At 42.6% G+C, this 19228-nt stretch overlaps 1 protein-coding gene across 3 annotated transcripts in view; it reads left to right on the forward strand.

Annotated features, from left to right (window-relative positions):
* Nucleotides 1-5880: 5880 nt before the first annotated feature.
* ABCC13 (multidrug resistance-associated protein 11) overlaps nt 5881-19228 on the forward strand; it is a 340660-nt gene continuing 327312 nt past the window's right edge. For all 3 annotated transcript variants that reach the window (XM_087378873.1, XM_087378874.1, XM_087378875.1), the window contains exons 1-3: nt 5881-5991; nt 9441-9481; nt 9698-9782. In XM_087378873.1, coding sequence (XP_087234999.1) covers nt 5905-5991; nt 9441-9481; nt 9698-9782 — 213 coding nt within the window. In that variant the 5' untranslated portion in view covers nt 5881-5904. The remainder of the gene's footprint in view (nt 5992-9440; nt 9482-9697; nt 9783-19228) is intronic.

Genomic DNA, 19228 nt, shown 5'->3' on the forward strand with positions numbered 1-19228 from the left:
GTTCAAAAACATGTATAAGGTTTTGAATATTAATATGGTCAAATCCCCATACAAAACACAAATTGAGTTTATGAATGCAGATGATGTATAGGTTTTTAGACTAGAGAATTATTTAAATTTACACAAATGAAGGCCTCTATGAAGTTTCATCCACATAAGATTCCTAGACATCGACGAGCATGAACCCAACTTATGCAAATTTGTTGACACTTTTGCACCATACATGGCCCAAAATGGGGAAACGTGTTTGATTTACCATACAAACCATGTCCTTCTCACATCAAACTTTACAAGTAATAGACCTTAATCAGCTTAAAGCCTCTATAATGTTTCATCTATAGTGGATACAGAGATATGAAATATAAGCCTATGCATATCTCTAGGCATAAGCTCCCATGAATTGCGCTTTGATTTGATAAGACTCAACCATCTACCCACAATGCACCATCACCTCTCTCTCTCTCTCTCTCTCTCTCTCTCTCCCCCTCTCTCTCTCTCTCTCTCTCTCTCTCTCTCTCTCTCTCTCTCTCTCTGAAATGCAAAAAACTAGTAAATGGTATAAAAAATAGAGGTTTTTCCTACTTTTGTCAATATTTGAGTCAATATAGTCATTAAATTTCTTAACCAAAAAATAATCGTATATTCCAATAAAAATGACAGTACCAAAGTACAAATTACAATAGAGGTGGGAGAGTAATATCCATCCCAAAACCTCCACAAAGAAAACAGAGAGGTGGAAAGAAACTTTCAATCTACCACCTCTCAAAACCGAACGAATAAACACAAAAAAAAAGCATGCTTTCAATTAAAGCATGAAGCCTTGCCCCAAACCTTGCAAGTAGGGGAACTTGACTTCCCCAACAAAATAGCTTCATCATGCAATCCTCTAGCTTCAGACCTGAGGGAGCAACTATTGAAAACAAGATTAAACCATCAAGGGAGTGGATTGTAGCCCAAACATTCTAGGGAGAAAAACGTGATAGGCAGGATGGGGAAGGCAAAATCCCTTGCATGCACCATACAAAACCCTACAAGTTATGGAGCCTCATTATTGCATGTTGTGTCTTCACAATGCCCTAGCTCTCAAATAATCGACTCGAGCTCAACCTAGTTGTACTAAGGTAGATCTACACTGAAACACAAACCATTAACATTTTGTCCGAAGTAAGCCCCAAAGGCACTCCCTACTCTTTGAATTTTGATGTTAAAAACCTCTTCCTAAAATAGTCGATGGGAGTGGCGGTAGTAAACCCTATAATTTTTGGCAACAATGGCCAAACAGAATTGGGACAAGGGAACTACAAGCAAGGATAGGGAGAGGAGAGTGGTGAGGGGAAAAGGGGGGAGGGCGGCGATGCTAAGCAAAGTGCTCAGCACCGTCCCATCAAAACACACTGAGGTTGCTGAGGAGGAGTGCAAGGGAGTCAACATTAATGTTTTTAAGTCATTAAAATTTTTGATGGGGATACCAATGGGCATACTAACATTTCCATCTTTAAGTTCTAGCAGTGTAAGTACTAGTGCTGTTCACAAAAATTGCACTGTACTATGGTAAAGCACATGATCAAAGCTTGTTTCTCCTCATTCTTTCTTTGAATTCTAGAGACTCTTGCTCTTTCCAATCCCTACCCCATGCGTATACTTGATAAGTTACTCTATCTCCATCTAGTTTATGCTTGGAATTTGAGGCCTCACCAAGTATCTACACAATGCATTGCAAAAGCTAAAGAACTACTCTCACTAATGGGACTTCACGAAGGCAATGTGAAGCTTAAGCAGGACAAGAAACAATCAGGAAAGACACAAAATGCCCCGGAACATTCCCTCCCTTTTTCTTTTGCTCAATGAAAATTCAAAATGGGTTGAAATGGAAGGTTGGAAGCTGTAAAATATTAGCTTCTTTCATTTTCTAGCATGGTTTTATGTCTTATGACGATGTGTCTATGATGTGGCATATGACATGGTGTTCTTGTTCCCGTTCCCACATTCCCCCTTCAAGAAACATTCCCATTCTGGCTCACACTTTCCCTCATCTATACCTCCCCATTTCACCCTCTCTCCACTCCCCTTGTTGTTGGAAAAAGATTGGAGGGTATTTTTGTATTTTAAAAGATTGAAGGGCTTGTGGAGCTTGAGCCAAGCAATTTCTTTCTCTCCCTCCACTCTTTTAATTTCAAGAAAGTTCCTTCTTATTTCTACCTTCGTTTCTGTGAATTCTCTACTTTCTTTAGGCTTTCTTTTTAGTTGTTTTCGTGTGAAAGTTGGAAAATTTCCTAAGACTTGGGATGAAATGTACATGATTACTCCAAAAGGGGGAATGTAGATTTTATAATAGGCTTTGTCCAAATTTTCCCAGCCACCTTGCTCTCCAAACATCACTACATTTTCCTTTTAGGCAAGTTAAGTTTCCTATGGATGTAGTTTGAAAGGAAGCTGTGGAAAGAAGGTCAGAAGAGGAAGATGGACAAGAAAGAGCATAAAGACGGAAGCAATGGAGAATGAATGGAGGACTTTTGGAGCATAAGAGCATCAACCAAATAATTTCTCCCTCTTCCTCCACTCTTTGCTTCCAAGTAATTTGCTACCTTTGTTTCTAAGAATTCTCTATCTATTTTCCAATTATTTTTGTGTTTAAGGTTGAGTTTTCCCAAGGTTTGGGAGGAAAGATCCATGGTTTCTCCAAAAAGGAGAACATAGATTTTCTAGGGAGGTTTTGCCCAAAATTTCCCAATCCTCTTGCTTTCTAAACCTCACAAATCTTTTCTTTAAGGCAAGCTAAGTTTCTGTGAATGCATCTTGAAAGGAAGATGGAGAAGCAAGGTTGAAAGGAAAACATAGGAAAAAGGAGCATATAGGAGAAAGCAATGAAAAAATAGTGCTTACTCTTGCTTGCTCTTCTTCGCTTTTTTTTTCACAATCAAACTTGCAATTTGTTTGTGTTTGTAACCTACTCTCTCTCAAAACTTTACCATGTGCAGCTCTATTTTTTGTTTGTATTTTCACTAGTAGACATGCTAATGTATGGTCTTGTTTTATTTCTGCATGTGTAGCTATGTCATATTATAGGACATCCATTGCATCAAAGTTGAACACTTGATCTAAAGCCACACGTTTACCATTTATGAGTACTAACCTAGTGGCTAACCTCATGAATCAACCTTCATCATACAACACAAATTGCCAAGGGTCAATCATTGCTCTCCAGGGAGTCTCTATCTTTTAGTCGCCACTATCACTAGAGATAAATGCGAACTAGTGAAGCATCATTTGTCTCCATGACGTTGTTGCATTGAGGGTGAGAGTGTGACGATGACCTATGGAGTGAGTTTTGATACACAACTTGCTAGTGGAGTGGCCACGTCTTTCCTTGCTAGTGAGATGGGGAGACCTACCATCCGACACCTTGAGATATAGCCTACTAGCGGAGTGGGTAAACCTTTCCTTGCCACATCAAGATGGGGACACCTTCTCCGTTGAGCACCCTGAGACTATTGGTTACAACTATGATATCGAACCCCATGATGCCAGCATGAGTATGAATACCATCTACTGAAGGTATGCTACACGGTATAGATGACACGAGACTAACATAGGCAATGCCATTTTAAGTACATGACAAATCATACAGGTCGTCTTTACTAACGAAATCTTCAAGGATTTGTATTCCCAATGCCGCAATGCTTCAAGAAGAAGGACTATGCTGTAGAGGTGTTAGATGTGGAGTTTCTCATAATGAAGCATGTGCAATTTGATTGTACTTGCATGCTTGACCATATGCTATTAGTTATGAGCCATCGCAAATCAAAGATTCAAGACATGGAGAGAGCTAACATGCAAAGGCCACTAGATGTACATAAGGATGATTGGCAGGGATAAGTTACACATAAGTGATGAAGGGATCCCAAAAGGTTCAACTAGCAGCCAACTAGTGGCAATAGTTTAGTAATAGAAGATGGGTTCTTCTCATCTTGGGAACACTAGCAAGGTCATTTCAATTTGAAATTTAAGCTTATTTACTACTTTATTTTTGGTTGGTTATTGCATTTGGCTTGATGTTCTTTTTGCTTAGTATGCTAGTCCCTCATGGGACAGTTCTTGTTGATTGTAGTGTAGACTAGGATGAATGTTAATACTTTACAATAATTACATATAGGTGGACAAATCTGCATGTTTTCTAAGATTTTTATTGGTATTGAAAAGAAAGGAACTAGAGAGGTATGACAATCAAGACAAATAATAAAAAAGAAATTATGTTTTTGGGAGAAAGTTATTGCAAGCAAATGATTAAAAGAAGTAATGAGAAAAGGCTAGTTTTATTTCTACATTAGAGTCTTCTTTCTCTAAGTGCAAGTATACACAAATGTCCACATGGGAAACCCTAACAAATGATTCTCGATCTTACAAGTCAAGGGCAAGTCAACTGAACTTCCTATCTAGATTTAATCACACTTGGAATTTGAAAAAAGCAACTAACTTCCATATCCACTCATGCATTTCATAAATAATATATTATGGTAATATGAAAAGTCTGCACATAATTTTAGGTAAGGCAATCTTTGAATGAAAATATGCACAAAGGATAGTCTTTTAACTCATACTCAAGGTGTGCTCCATTTGAGCTAGGTTCATGCACTTGATTTAATCTTAGTTCTCAATTCGTACTACCAAACATTACACTTCCTAGGAGTTAGCTCCATGGGTTATGCTTGAGGAAATGATACGAGGCCCTCCATATCTATTCTAGCATAGTGACAAGCGAGAACTATTAATTTTCTTTTCTTTATAGTGGTCTTTTTAGCTATGTTGTCCTTAGCTAGTGGCTAATAAGAGGCCCTCCACATCTATTCTAGCATAGTGACAAGCGAGAACTATCAACGTTTCTTTTCTTTATAATGGTCTTTTGAGCAATGTGGTCCTTAGGTAGTGGGCCACTCCTCCACCTACATAATTAGTGGGGCCCTTTGGGTCATGTGCTAGTGAGTGCATGACTCCTTTTATAGCATACCATTATTGTGTTGCGAGTTGTATATTTTTGGTTCTTATTCATTTGAATTCGTATGCATGTTGATTCTCATGGATACAAGTTTAATCTTGCTTGAGGATGAAGTAGATTGTATACGGTTGTTTGTAACACTAGTTTGATCGATTGTTCAAGGGGGGGGGAAAGCTCAGCCAGCTGCTTTCTTTTGAATGGCTATCAAAGTGGAAAATTTGAGTTCTAATCGGAAATCAATTGGCAATATAATTGAAAAGCCTGAATTCTAATTGACATGGGCTAATAATACATAGAGCTAATTTGATTGCAAGCTTCTCTGTTCACGAACCCTGCTTTGGACAATCCTAGAGTTTAACGGGGATTGCATCTTAAAATCATACCAATTTCGAGATTTTCGAGATGTCCCTTGAAATGAAAGGCAACTGGAATTCCAACCGGGACCTGTGAAAGTGAGGCAACAACCTGGTCATTGATTTACCCATCAAGCTCTCTCGTTCTATGACAGCTCTCAGAGCCACGTGCTAGCTTTTCAGTGGGTGGAGCGAAAGTTGAGCACTAGTGCTAAAAAATGCAACATCCATAATGGAGGTGCGAATTCTTCAACTGGGGGCGCTTTAGTCTCTCTCGTTTTTCGTGCAACTCGCCACCACGAGTGCCGCACTTTCGCGTGCGTGTGCACTAAGCCTGAGGAGAGTGGCTAATGCTGAAAAAGTTGGCTTGGATCTAGAGAGGCATGGACAAGGGCACAGAATATTCTCCTCGTTTGTCGAAAAGCGGTTTTCCAAAAACCAGGAATCTCAAAACCGGAAACCGCTTTCGTCCTCGTCTTCTTGATCTTCATCTTCATAATCTTCTTCGCAGAAGCCATGCTTCTCACAGATTCCTACCTCACTCCATTTCTTTTCTTCATGTCAACTTCTATGGCTTCCCCTCCTCTCCTCAGCTCCATCTCCTTGGCCCTCCGCACCTGGCTTCCATCTCTCGTCTGCTCTCCGGTACCTCCCTCCCTCGTCTTCATGCTCCCACCCTTCCCCTTATTTTTTCTTCTTAGGAGCCATGTAAACGTGCAAAGCGCGAGGGAGGATTTTGTCTAGAGGAGAAAGATGGAAAGCTCCGTGAATCGCATGGTGCTCCATTCTCATTATGCGGTCAAATCTGTAATTGTGTCCCGTCTCTAGCCACACGAGAATTGCTTGGGAGATGGCATTTTTTGAATTGAGGAATTCAAAACGGTGCTTTGAAAGCGCAAAAAAATACTTCAAAGAATGACATAATGGCGTCGCATTGTCTCATGCCACGAAAGACCACGTGGGAAAGAAGGCATAACGTTTGGTTGCTTCAGCTGGCTCTCTATTCTAGAAACGGTGTCGAGCATAATTTTTGCAATGCTCTTTCCCTACGACAAGGAATACACAACATAATACCTTCAATTCGCATGAAGACGTCATAGAGTCTCAAGACAATATTCTTAAAAGTTATATTCTTAACGGCTGAATAGAAGCAGACATGAAGCAAAGCTCTTCTAATTGCTATCAAAACACTAATCCCTTTCCAATTTTTTCCAGCTGAGCACTCATTGCTATTTGATGCTATACAGAGAGATGCTAGCCTTGCGCGTGCAGAATCAACCGATTTTGTTATAACGTAAGCTTTATTAGCGGCATGCAAGAGATCTGATTCTTAGAGAGGACATTTCGCTCGTCAGTGAGACACAAGGATCTCCGCAAGCTTTATCGCTCTTTCTCAAATCCAGTAATCTGAATCACGTACAACTCTTTTGGAAAGTCTCTGAATTGCTTTCTCGTGAAAGACACTGGTGACTTGTCCTTTAGTTATCTGCTGTGTGAATTCAGCACGGTTCCCCTGCATAGTAGCCTGCATGGCTGCCATTTCCTTCCTGAGCTTTTATTTCAACTCTTCCATTGCCTGGCGTGCCACCAAGGATCCCTTTATTCTCTAGTCGTTTGTGTCTTTATTAATAGTCTCAGCCCATGTGGTTTCTTCATTTGCCTTCTTCTTCTCTTGTTCTTGGAGGGTCTTTATCTGCTATTCAGCTCATCATTGATGGGTGGCTGAATCTGTTCTTTGAAGAATTGAGTATGTGCTGTCAAGGTCTCATTTTCCACTTTAAGGGTGGTGATTCGAGTCTCCATCCCCTTGATAAGAAGAGATGGTGGCTGGTTTTAGCATCCAACATTGGACCATTTCCTTCTGCATCTTGCTTAGTTGAGATCCCATGCGTACTTGTATGTCTGCCTTCCACTTGTCCATCTTCTCTTGCATGGACATAGGCAACCTATGCATAAGGCCATCACTATCCTTGTTCTCCCCAAGCTTCTTTTGTAGACGCTCAATGTCCGTATCCTGCATTTTGCATATCAACTTGAATCAGGAAAGCTCTAGTATTGTGACGAGCCCTTTCCTGCGCCCCGAGTTCCAATAATTTTGATGAAACAATTGAAAGCATGATGCAGTAAAATTTTCCTTGTTTTGAGCACAAAAACTATCTTAAAACCTCTCTACTTTATTTGGCGAAAGAAACTTGCAGTTTTCTCCTAGCAACCATTAAAATATGGCTCTGTCCTGCTTGAAAGTTAAGAGACGGAAGTTGGATGTTTAGTGTTGAAGTAGGGATCAGCTGAATGCCGTGTGGCACTCAAGGTATTATTAATACAATACATCAGATCAAGGTTGCAGCCTTACTTTGCCTTGCAATCTCAACATTCAATTCTAAGATGGTAAGCCAATTTGAAGAGAAAACGTGTGAAGGAGTCATAAACGCACAAGAAATGGTGGTAATAGAAACGTGAGCAACAAAGTTTGTCAGCATTTCTATTTTGAGGCCAAGAATATGTTCAAGTATAAGAGAAAAATTTGCATTGTTGTGTCTGCATAGATAATAATTTCAAGGCACTTCCGTGATGCTTAGGATAAATAATTGTTGCATCATCATGTTATGAGTGATACAAATTCAAGCACTGAATCATTGACAGAGAGCATGTAAAAAAGATTCAAGCATCACCTGAAGATTGATTGCTTGCTGTGAATATGTCCCTATGTCAACAAAATTCAAAATTCCTCTGATGCACTGATATGGTGCTCTTGTATGGGACTCATGGGGCCTACCATACGTATAAAATATAACTCAGAAAGGTCCTGAGATTAAGTGCAAACCAATTGGTAATACCGATCAGCTACATTCCAAACGCATAAGAAGCTATGCCAAGAAATAAGTGGCTGTCGACTATATCAACATGAGGAGAATAGCCCATTTCGCCAAATTATGTTGACTTTTGCATTTTTTATTTTTCTATTACAACATGATGATGTATCTACATATTTAGTGCAAGCATGGAAAAATGATTACTTGCTAGTTGTACACAAATAGCATTGTCACAACATATGATATTGAGATTTTGCGCTGAAGCTCCAACCCCTAGAGTAGTTTGGGTTGTCTCACAGTGGCATTCGTTGCACTTAAGTGAGAAATTGTACGTTGCTTTTTGCTGTTTCATGATGTAACCCCACTACCCAAAGGCTGATGAACATCTACCACAATCCATGCTCCCAGCCCAGCCCTATATGCAGCTTTATAATATGGCCAGGTGGTGTCCATGTTGTTAGGTACACATCCCTGTGATCCACACTGGAGTGGCTGGAGGCTTACATTCATGCGTATTAATTTTTTCTTAATCCAAAGCTATAATGAATGTGGTTCTCCCATCTCTCCATACCTCTACGTATAGGCAGTATTGTAGTGCCCAAGTCCATCTTGAATTCGATGGCAAGATCATGGCTTGGTTGATGAGACTTCCATTGCTATTGGTAATACTTAAATCATCCACAAAGAATAATGCCATATCCAGATTTCTTAGTGCATAGATCGGGATTAATACCACTCTGAAATAAAGCCAATACTGTGAAAATAGTCATTAATGCATGCGTACCAGGCACATAGAGATTGCTTAAGACCACAGCTTTTTAAACTTACAGACAAGGTTCTCCTTAACCATCAATGGCTTCCAAAACATCATGTCATCAAGGTGGGGCCCTGCAGGGCCTCTTGTTGAGTGAACAAGGCACCCAATCGGTCAGCTGGACCTTGACTCCTTTATTTTTCGTACCCAGATGTATGGACATTCTCCCATTGATTCTTGGCCCTTTTCCCATCAAGTATTAGTTTATTGTCTATGGAGCTTACTAATGGTTTGTAGTCGCTGTATGCAAGAGGATAGCTTATTGTTATCTTCTCAATGTGTGATTTTTAGTAGCAAAATTGTTTCAATTGGGACAAATTCTGTAAAGTTTATGACCTAAATCTTGGAGTCAATCTTCCCTAGGACTACATCTGTAAGATCTAACCATAGATTTGTGCTTGAGTTAATATCTAAAAGAGGACTACTAATTCTTTTCTCCCCTCTCTTGTGGTTTTGCGGATGGGCAGGTTGGGACTGATCATGCATTCGCTCTTTGTTCTGAGAACCTATATCCTTTTCAAAATGATCAGACTTCTTGTACCATGGTTTCCTTACAATGGCCAAGGCTGTCGAGACGTTTGCTTGGGTTCAAAATATTGCAAAACAAGTTTGTGTTTACAGAAAGATGAACAGATGGTTTATAGCATCATCCTATTTGTTTACTAGTCGCTGTTGCTTTGAAGATTTGGGCCACCATTGATACAACTTCCTTTACTACACTCACTGTCTTTGGCTGCGCAGCTGATGTAGTAACGCTATTTCTTATTTCTTTCTACAGCTACCGAGGTGCAAGACAAGGATGGAGGCAGGTGAGGAAAAACAACTAAAGTCATTGCTCAACTCATGCAAAGCCTAGAATAAGGGGTTTGAATTGGGACTTGTTTGAGAATAGCAAAGTGCTTTTTGTTGGATACTGGAGTCTTATTGCTAGTCCTAGAGTAGTAGAGTGAGTGTCCCTCAGTTGTGTGGGTGTGAAGCGTCTTAAAGTCCATTTGTCTTTTGAGAGGCTGTAGGGTCACATGACCTAGTTTAGATTAGATTCTTTTGTGTATGACATCACATGGGTGGTCAGGAGATATCCCTCTAGTGACTAGTTTTGTGCAGCCTATAAATGAGGCACCTTGTACTTGGTTCTATCAATCCATCTACGACATCATTCCTTGTGCTTCAATCTCTCGTCTCCATCATGTGATTGCATGGCTTTCTCTTCCTCTCACCATGACTCCTGACATGGTATCAGGGTTAAACCTCCACCTGTATTTCCTTCTTCCTCAGCATAAATGGATGACATCTTATGATGTAGCAGCTCCAGCCCATCACTATCATTCGATGCTTCACGAGGAGGATCGCTGATCTGCGCCGTCTCTATTTTTTGCCCATGCATTCCTTCTTCCAGCCTGCACCCATTCTGCACTGATTTCTAACTATAGCTGCACGTTGCTCTGCTACCGGATACTGTCTCTAGACGTGTACCTTCGTGCTATACTAGCGTTTGGACCTGACAGTATTTCTGCATCACCACTGTCTCCAGTTACGTCGACATGCCTTCAGTTTTCATCACTCAAGTCGAGCCCTCGCACCATCGACCTGCTGCCGTACTGAAGAAAACCTCTTATGCTGCGGATGTCTCTGCTGATTGCTGCCCATGTTTACGTTCAACAAACTCTTGGTCAGCTGCTCCACCAATTTCTCTCCTGATCTGCAAATGGGCAGATCAGGAAAGAAATTGGTGGAGGACGTATCCTTGTAGCAAACTATGGTGCATATTTGATGGCCGGATGCTAGGACTGCGTTCGCATATTGAATGGGCACAGTATGATAGTGGCCCAGCAAGATCCTTTGGGATGTGGAGATGACTCCGCACTTTCACATCTCAGGGGGGCAGGTATGTCGGGAGCAGAGATTGATGCAACAATTTCCGACTCATTGTGGGAGGGACTAAGCACCACCTGGAGCCCCCATCATTGGTCCGAAGAGTTCTCATGGATAGGAGTGCCTCTTAGGATATAGTTCCTATAGCAGCCATGGGCTATTTCCGTCACAGATTCTACAGGGTTGGGATGGGGGGCCTCTTGTAGTCCGAGACAAAGAGGGACCTTGGGATGAGGAGATCTTGGACAGTCTAGGGTGGCAGCAGTGAAAAAGGATAGTGGGCCGATTAGGCAAGGTTTGGACTATTGACCCTAACTAAGTTTTTTTAGAGATGGAGGGAGCACGATGGCGCCTTTGGTTGTGGGAGGGTAAACCTTTGCAGGATATATCCAGTTGGACCCGAATGAATGGTTTTGGTCTATTCGTGTAGGTCACTTGGACAGAGTGGAGGAGGTTCCCTTGTTCTCTTATTGGCTGCCACATGCAGCTTTAGGCAGCATCCTAGACCCCTTTGTGAGAGCGTTATTGGGTTGAGCCCGGGAGGTTATCTTTCGCTTTTGGTTGCGTCTCTGGACCAGCTTGAGACCGAAGATCTCTTATTTTTTGTGGATGATGGCTTATGGAGGCTTGCCCATTGGCCCTTGGTTGGAGTAGATGCGGATTGGGTGGCAGCTGCCATTGCTGCATAGACAAGGTGCTAGAGACGATTTCCCACTGTCCCTAGGGGTGTCCAATAGCATAGAGGATGTGGTCAACAGCTTTCAAGATTGTGGCCAAAACGCAGCGGATGTAACAAGATTTCGCATGGAGGATGGTTGCATAGCTTATAGAGGGGTGTAATGCTTTCCGGATTGACCCAGTCTCTCTAGCTTACAAGATCCATGGCCAGCAGGTAGCTAGGATTGAGGCACATGATGTAGTGCCTCTAGCTCGCGTACACCGTGCACCTTTGCCAGAGGATAGTGTTTGGGAGATGGACACATCAATTCTTGGAACATCTAAATCGCTTAGTGCAACTTAGTGATGGGAGGAGGACAAGTCCCTCTGGCGGCCACTCTCATCGCTATCTAGTAGGACATTATTTATACCCTGCGTGTCATCTGGGAGCACATGACGCCAAGTTCGAGAGCAATTGCCAAAAGGCGGGAGCGTTTCTGCAAGGCATGGCCTGTAGGCACCTTTTATATCATTACCGCGAGAGGTATTCGTTGGATGTATAGTCCTCCACCTTGGTTGCTAGCCCATGTTCTAGAGATTCCCTAGGCTATGAGGTGGATTCCTCGAAAACAGGCTGGTTTTGACAACCACGTTTTGTTTCTTTGGTTTATTCCCATGGTCGGCACCTTTTGGTTTTGCTGATCTATATGGTTGGTTTTCAAGCTTTAATGAAAGCTCCTTTTCTCTGGGGAGAGAGAAAAGGAAATGGAAAAGGAACAGTCACAAGAGCAGGCAAACATGGTTGCAGAGGAGAGTGATGAAGACGAAGATGAAGCTGGACTCTATACTGTCCCTGAGGAGAAAGCTTTTAGTGCAGATGTCTCGGGCTTATCTCTTCAGAAGAGAGAGAGATGGAGAATGGGCTTTCTAGAGTCGTGTGTGTCATCTATGCTTAGACATGTGTGGGTGTGAAGTGTCCTAGAGTCCACTGGTCTTTTGGAAGGTTGTAGGGTCTTTTGACCTAGTCTAGATTAGATTCTATTGTGTGTGACACCACACGTGAGGGCAGGAAATATACCTCTATGGCCTCACCTATGATGTAGTGTGTAAGGCTTGCCCAACCTATAAATAAGCCACATTGTATGTGGTTCTATCAATCCATCTATCACATCATTCCTTGTGCCTCAATCTCATGTCGTCTCCATTATGTGATTTCCTAGCTCTATCTCACTATTGAGGTACACCAGCTTTCAAGACGCTAGCCTTTTGACTAAAGTGTTATATTGTGACATAATTTCAAAACTTATTTTGAGTACAAAATTGGCACCAAATTAATATATCTGTCTGTCTCTCTCTCTCTCTCTCTCACGCACGCGCGTGCAGGTAATTCAAAATCGGGAGCTACATTGAGGAGACTTGGAAGCAGAGAAAGGAATCGTCTGAGTTAGAAAATAAATAGTTTGAGGGTTTCATAATATGTGATGAGTGGAGTAGCTAGTTAGAGCTCTTCAAGAGATTACTATGCCGGGTTTGTCCCTTAGATCTTGTTGGATCTCAAGACGACATTGATATAACATTTCATTTCATTAATTTATGTGTGTCTTTGTGTGTGTACATATGTATGGAGTTTGGACATATATATCCACACACACACACACATATTTTTTTTTAGTGAAAACTTTTGATTGATTATATTACAAGAGTAGCGACCTCAAAACGAGGCAGCCAAAATTACATCAGCTGAAAATCTCAGTGTATGCTAGATACATCATGATATATGTAGTGCATCTGCAAGCAATCAAAGAAGGATTGCTGCAGAGAACGCTTAAAAAAGCCAAACAAGGAAAATATAGGATCACCAAAGACTTTACAGTTCCCGTGTGTCCATAAAGTCCAGAGTGCCCAATAGCGAACCCAAACAAAGAAAAGATGAAACTCCGGTTTGGGTGGATGAAAACCAAAGAGCCAGAAAGACTTTCCAAAAGGAATAGTCGGGAATCTCACTCGCAGGCGCTGCCGAAGAAGATCAATGAACTCACGAGAACATGGACAAAACCAGAATAAATGAGGCACAGTCTCCTGAGAACTCAAACATCTGTGGCAACGAGCAGGAGCAATGTGTCTACGAGCCAACATTTGTCCAGATGGAAAAATGCCCAGAAGCACTCGCCAGAAGAAAACCTGTTGCCGAAGAGGAGCTTTGTAGGCCCAAAGCTACTGTAATCTCTTTCTACACCACTTGGCTGGGCGATGCATTCGCCAAATAGAATTGCCTTTCTCTGAAACCCAAGGTTGAGGCAAAAGGATTTTGGTAATCTGAGATAGTCTCAAAGGGCAAGAAGAGGACCCTAGGGAAGTCAAAGTCCAATCCTCCAACCTGTCCTGAAGTTCCAAAGGAGGAATCGGAACAAAAGGCGAAAGCATATAAGCAATTTGTTGCCACAAAGCACGATAATGAGAACCCAAGCCATACCATGTAGCTACCAGAGAAAAAGGTAGCACAGGGCCATCATCATGAATAACATCAGCAACAGAAGTGATGCCCTTAAGAGAAACAAAGTAGGAACGGTGAGGTTCCTGTAAAGCCAGTGGAGATTGAAAAATTGTCGACTAGTGAATGCTTTCAGCTCGCAAGGAATTACCCAGCAAGGATTGTCGACCATGCCATTCCAGATGAGAGAGGATGTGCTTCCAATCAAGAAGCAAACTGGAGACCAAAGGGCAGCCAGGCAAAGTGCCATTGATGCGACCAAATAAGAAATCCCAGTAATTGATTTGCTAGTGACCAAAGGCAGAAATACTGATATGTGTGACTAGAGATCTAATCATAAGAGCCCAAAGCTGATCACCTTGCAAAAATTGCAGCAACATTTTTCCCCTGTGAGCAAGGATATGCACTTGGATATTTGTAATGTTCAAACCACCATGCATCCTAGGAGAACAAAGTTGATGCACTGAAAGCAGCCTAAGACTTTTTCTGCCATGTTTGGAACGCCAGAAGATTTCCATCCAGAATGGTAGACATGAAAGAAGCAAGATCTACCTTGGTGAACAGGATAAAAGGCAAATAAAATTGAATATAAGCCACAAGGATGGACTGCACTATCCGAAGCCGAACATGCAAAGGCCAGGTTGCCAATTTTCAATACTCTAGCTTTTTCCGAAGCTTGACCATTATCCAATCAGTTTGTTGACGACGAGTGAGACCCCACCCCAAAGGGTAACCAAGATGATGAACAAGTTGAGTGGGTAGAATGATTTCCCCTGGCCACAAAAGACTATGCCAGCCTTTAGAATGCAATGGGAGCAGCTTAGACTTTTGAAAATTTACATGAAGACCAGCTGCCAAACCATAAACAGAGAGAGCTTGCATCAAAGCAGAAAGATCATTCTGCGTATTCTTCGGGGTAAAGAAAGAATCATTAGCATAGGCTTGAGCAACCATGCTGTGATTTGCATCCAATTCCAAACCATGAAGGGAGTCTGTAGCAACGAGATGATCAGTATATTGCAGCATAGGATGGGTAGCAATGGCATACAATAAAGCACTAAGGGGACATCTGACCGAACAACGAAGAGTCCACTCATCAGAGATATCTCCAGAAAGAATGCAAGCAACATTGCTGTCCCTGTAAAGCCAGTAAATAACGTGCTGCATTTTTGTTCCAAATCCCAAAGCTCGCATTGTTTGCGAGATGAATTCCCATTGAACTGTATCAAAGGCTTTTGCAATATCCACCTGTAAGAGCTAAACATCCTGTTGCATGTATTTGGCATATTCAATCCCAATATAAGCATTGGCAATATTATCTGTGATATGCCTACGGGGAACAAAGTCATATGGCGAAGGATGCAGGCCATCATGCAAATAACCTTTAATATGGTCAACAACCATTTTTGGATTATATTACAAAGTAACTATCCTAAAATGGGATATGTCAAAATACATAAGTCCCAAACTAGATAGCTTGAAAATACATCAAGAGAAATCACACACACACACACACACACACACATTTTGTTTGTGTGAAAATTTTATAGCTTTATATTACAAAAGCACTATCCCAAAAACGGAATGTGGAAAAATACATCATGAGAAGATCTCAGTATAAGACAGATACATATCATGATCTATATACTTAGTTTGCAAGCAATCATAGAAAGATTGTTGTAGAGAGTGCCTAAAGAAAGAAAAAAGTGAAAAGGTTGGATCACCAAAGACTCTATGATTTTGATCCTTCCATAAAGTGCAGAGTGCCCAGTAGTGAATTTAAAAAAAAAAAAATCAAATTCTTGTCTAGGTGGGTGTATCCCAAAGATTCAAAAAACTTTCCAAAGGTACCACACACACTTTTTTTTTGGGTGAAATCTTTGATTGATTATATTATATGAGTAGCAACCTCAAAATAAGGTGCTACAATTACATCAACTGAAAATTTCAGTATATGTCAAAAAGACCTCATGATCTATGGAGCGGGTCTGCAACCAATCACAGAAAGATTGTTGTAGAGAACGCCTAAAAAGGCCAAACAGAGAGAAAGTAGGATCACCAAAGACTTTACAATTCCTATATGTTCATAAAGTCCATAGTGCCTACTAGCGAACCCAAACAAAGAAAAGATGAAACTCCAGTCTGGATGGATGAAACCCAAATAGCCAGAAGAACTTCCCAAACGGAACAAATGGGAATCTCGCTTGCAGGCGTTGTCGAAGCAAATCAAAAAACTCACGAGAGCACGAACAATGCCAAAGGTAGCACACGCGCACGCACACTTTTTTTTTGTGAAGAAATATTTTATTGCTGTGAAATAATTACATTCATAGTTACTTCCAAAGTGGAGTAACTACTACTCAACTGAAAATCTCAGTATAAGCTAGATATACATCGTGATCAATCAAATGAGTCTAAAAGCAATCATAGAATGATTGCCTCAGAGATCGTTTGAAAAAAACAAAAGATGGAAAAGTAGGATCACTAAAGACTCTATGATTTCTGTCTATCCATAGAGTCCACAGTGCCCAATAGCGCACCCAAACAAAAAATAAATCAAATCTCTTATAGCGCTCACACACATACATGTGTGTGAGCGCTGTAAGAGATTACAAAGATATGGTGTTGTAGACATAAAGTCAACCCTATGGTTGACCAGTAGTACTTGGGTACTATATATACCAAGTACTTGTATTGTTTCATTTGAACATTTCTATTGGAGCTTTCTTGTGTGTGCACTCTTGCTCACTTGTGTTCACAACCTGTCTCCACTTTGTTCCTACATTTGGTATCAGAGCGCTTCCATCTCTACAGCCCATTCCTGCGCTTGCTTCCAGACTCCCCTAAGCTTGGTGCTCTAGTGCGCATTCCTGGTTGTCACATTCAGCTCTCTAGCTTTTGTTTGAGGTAGCTCCAACAGTTCAGCGGCTGTTTTTTGATCTTTTGAGGTCCGATTTCGATGTTTTTCGAAATTTCGGAGCTGCCCGCATATAAACAAATCTGTCCTGCACCATTTTAGGCGAATTTTTTTTTTTTGGGGGGGTTTTCCCCCGTCCGTACAGTTGCGCGACAGTGCCGCGAGTCTGTACGACTTGTCGGCACCTGATTTCGAGCCCGTACGACTTATTAGAAGGCGATTCGAGCAGTTTTTGGCTATTTTTGGGCATTTTTGCTCAGATTTGGACCTTTTTCAGCTCTAGTCTCTCCCGGGTGTGTTCTAGCAGCTCCAGGCGTCTCCATACTTCTCCAGGCTCTTGTCTACATGTGTATTGTGTTCAGAAGTACTCCCGACAGCTTCATTCAACTCCAAAAGATCACTTCAGCTCCTTTGTCATCTCCAGCTTGCCCACACAGTCAGTGGACTGTTTTGCAGGTGTTTCGGGCCAAGGTGCACTTTCAGTAAGTGTTTTGAGCTGTGTATTTCGCTTCGGGACTGTTTTTGCAGCCCATACTCTTGTACTTTTAGGTGCATTTGCAGATACTCTGCATTGTTGGGCGCATTTGCAGTTACTTTACAGTTGTGGATGCTTTTGAGCTTTGTTGGATGCATTTGAGCACTCGTGGGTGCGCTCTTTCAGATTTGGGTTGTGCATTTTCAGTTTGGGATTGCACTTCAGATTGCAGCAAAGTGCAGTGATTGGTTGATGCCATTTTTGCAGTGATTGCATTGTGTAGTCAGTGGCATTTCGGAGCAGCCAGTCGTACTTTGCATTTGCAGCCCGTATTAGTTTGGGATTTGCAGGCACATTTGCAGCCAGTTGCACTTTTGGGACTTGCAGTTCTTTTTGTAGGTACATTTGCAGCTTGTGGGTATCCCATTTGCATCATGTTGACTCTTTCAGACAGTTTTGGTAATTCGTCCGAGGGTGACAAGCTAGATGGACCAAACTCTGCCTTGTGGTCATTCATGCTTAAGAACATCTTGGTTGGTAAGGGCTTGTGGGATATCGTTAGGGGGGATGAGGTGAGACTAGCAAGCTCATCTACATCCAGCACAGCTTCTTTGGGTTAGACTACAAGCAGACACTACAAGCAGACAGCAAACTGCTACAGCCCCTCCTGTTAGTTCCATAGCATCAACGGAGGAGCAGAAGAAGTTTGACCGCCGCAGTGTCCAAGCGATGTTTTTGATTGCCACAAATGTGAAGAGGCACATTATGACGACTATCAAGTCGTGCAAGGATACAAAGGCAGCATGGGAAAGATTGGCAAACATGTATCATGTTAAGAACGAGGCAAGGGCCATTGCCTTGACAAATCAGCTCAAGGATCTCGAGATGCAGGAAGGCCACGCCATCAATGATCATATTGGCAGGATCACTGATCTATGTGATCAGCTCGCATGTATTGATGAGGAAATAGAAGACAAGAAGCTCGTCTCTATTACTCTCGTTAGCTTAGCGCCCTCATATGGCACATTCGTCACTTCATTGACTATTGTTCTTAGGGCAGCCCCACTCTCGTTCAATGAGTTAGTTGGGCTTTTGTTGCAGGAAGAGGAGAGATGCTCAAATTTTGCCAAAGCCTCTCGTCAGGGTGAGCAAGCGCTTGCCATGGGTGGTGGAAAAGGCAAATTTCACAAAAAGTTTGAGCCAAAACACAGCCATAGGTATCAAAGCACTGTCTGCAATCCCTATTGTTGCTGCTCCCCGCTGCTCTTGCTGCCCTCCTTCCTACTCCCCTCCTTGCTGCCCCCTCCCTCCCCTCCTTGCTTCTCCTCCCTCCCCTCCTTGCTGCCCCCTCCCTCCCCTCCCCCCCCGACTCCCCTCCCTCGCTGCTGCAGCCCCCCCCTGCGCGCTGCCTCCTCCCCCGCGTGCTGCCTCTTCCCCTCCTACCTGCTGCTCCCCCACCTCCTCCCTCCCCTCCCCCCTACCCCCCGCCTCCCCCCCTTCGACTCCCCTCCCTCGCTGCTGCAGCCCCCCCCGCGCTGCTGCAGCCTCCCCCCGCAGGCTGCCTCCTCCCCTGCGCGCTGCCTCCTCCCTCCCCTCCCCCCTACCTGCTACTCCCCCCGCCTCCCCCCCCCGCTCTTTCTTTGCTTCCCCCCCCCCCCCCCCCCCCCCCCGCCCTTCTCCTCCACTCCTCTCCCTCCTCTTCTCTTGCTGCCCCCCCTATCCCTTTGCTGACTCCTCCTCTGCTCATCCTCTCTCTCCCTCCTTCCTTTCACCCTCTCCCCTCATCTAGAGTACCCTATTCTCCTTTAGGGGTCTCCTGGGCTTCAGGAAAGTGGACGGAGTT

Source organism: Dipteris shenzhenensis, chromosome 9, assembly GCF_047967505.1.
Source record: "Dipteris shenzhenensis isolate YYH24624 ecotype China chromosome 9, Dip_SZ_1.0, whole genome shotgun sequence".
NCBI classification, from domain to species: domain Eukaryota; kingdom Viridiplantae; phylum Streptophyta; class Polypodiopsida; order Gleicheniales; family Dipteridaceae; genus Dipteris; species Dipteris shenzhenensis.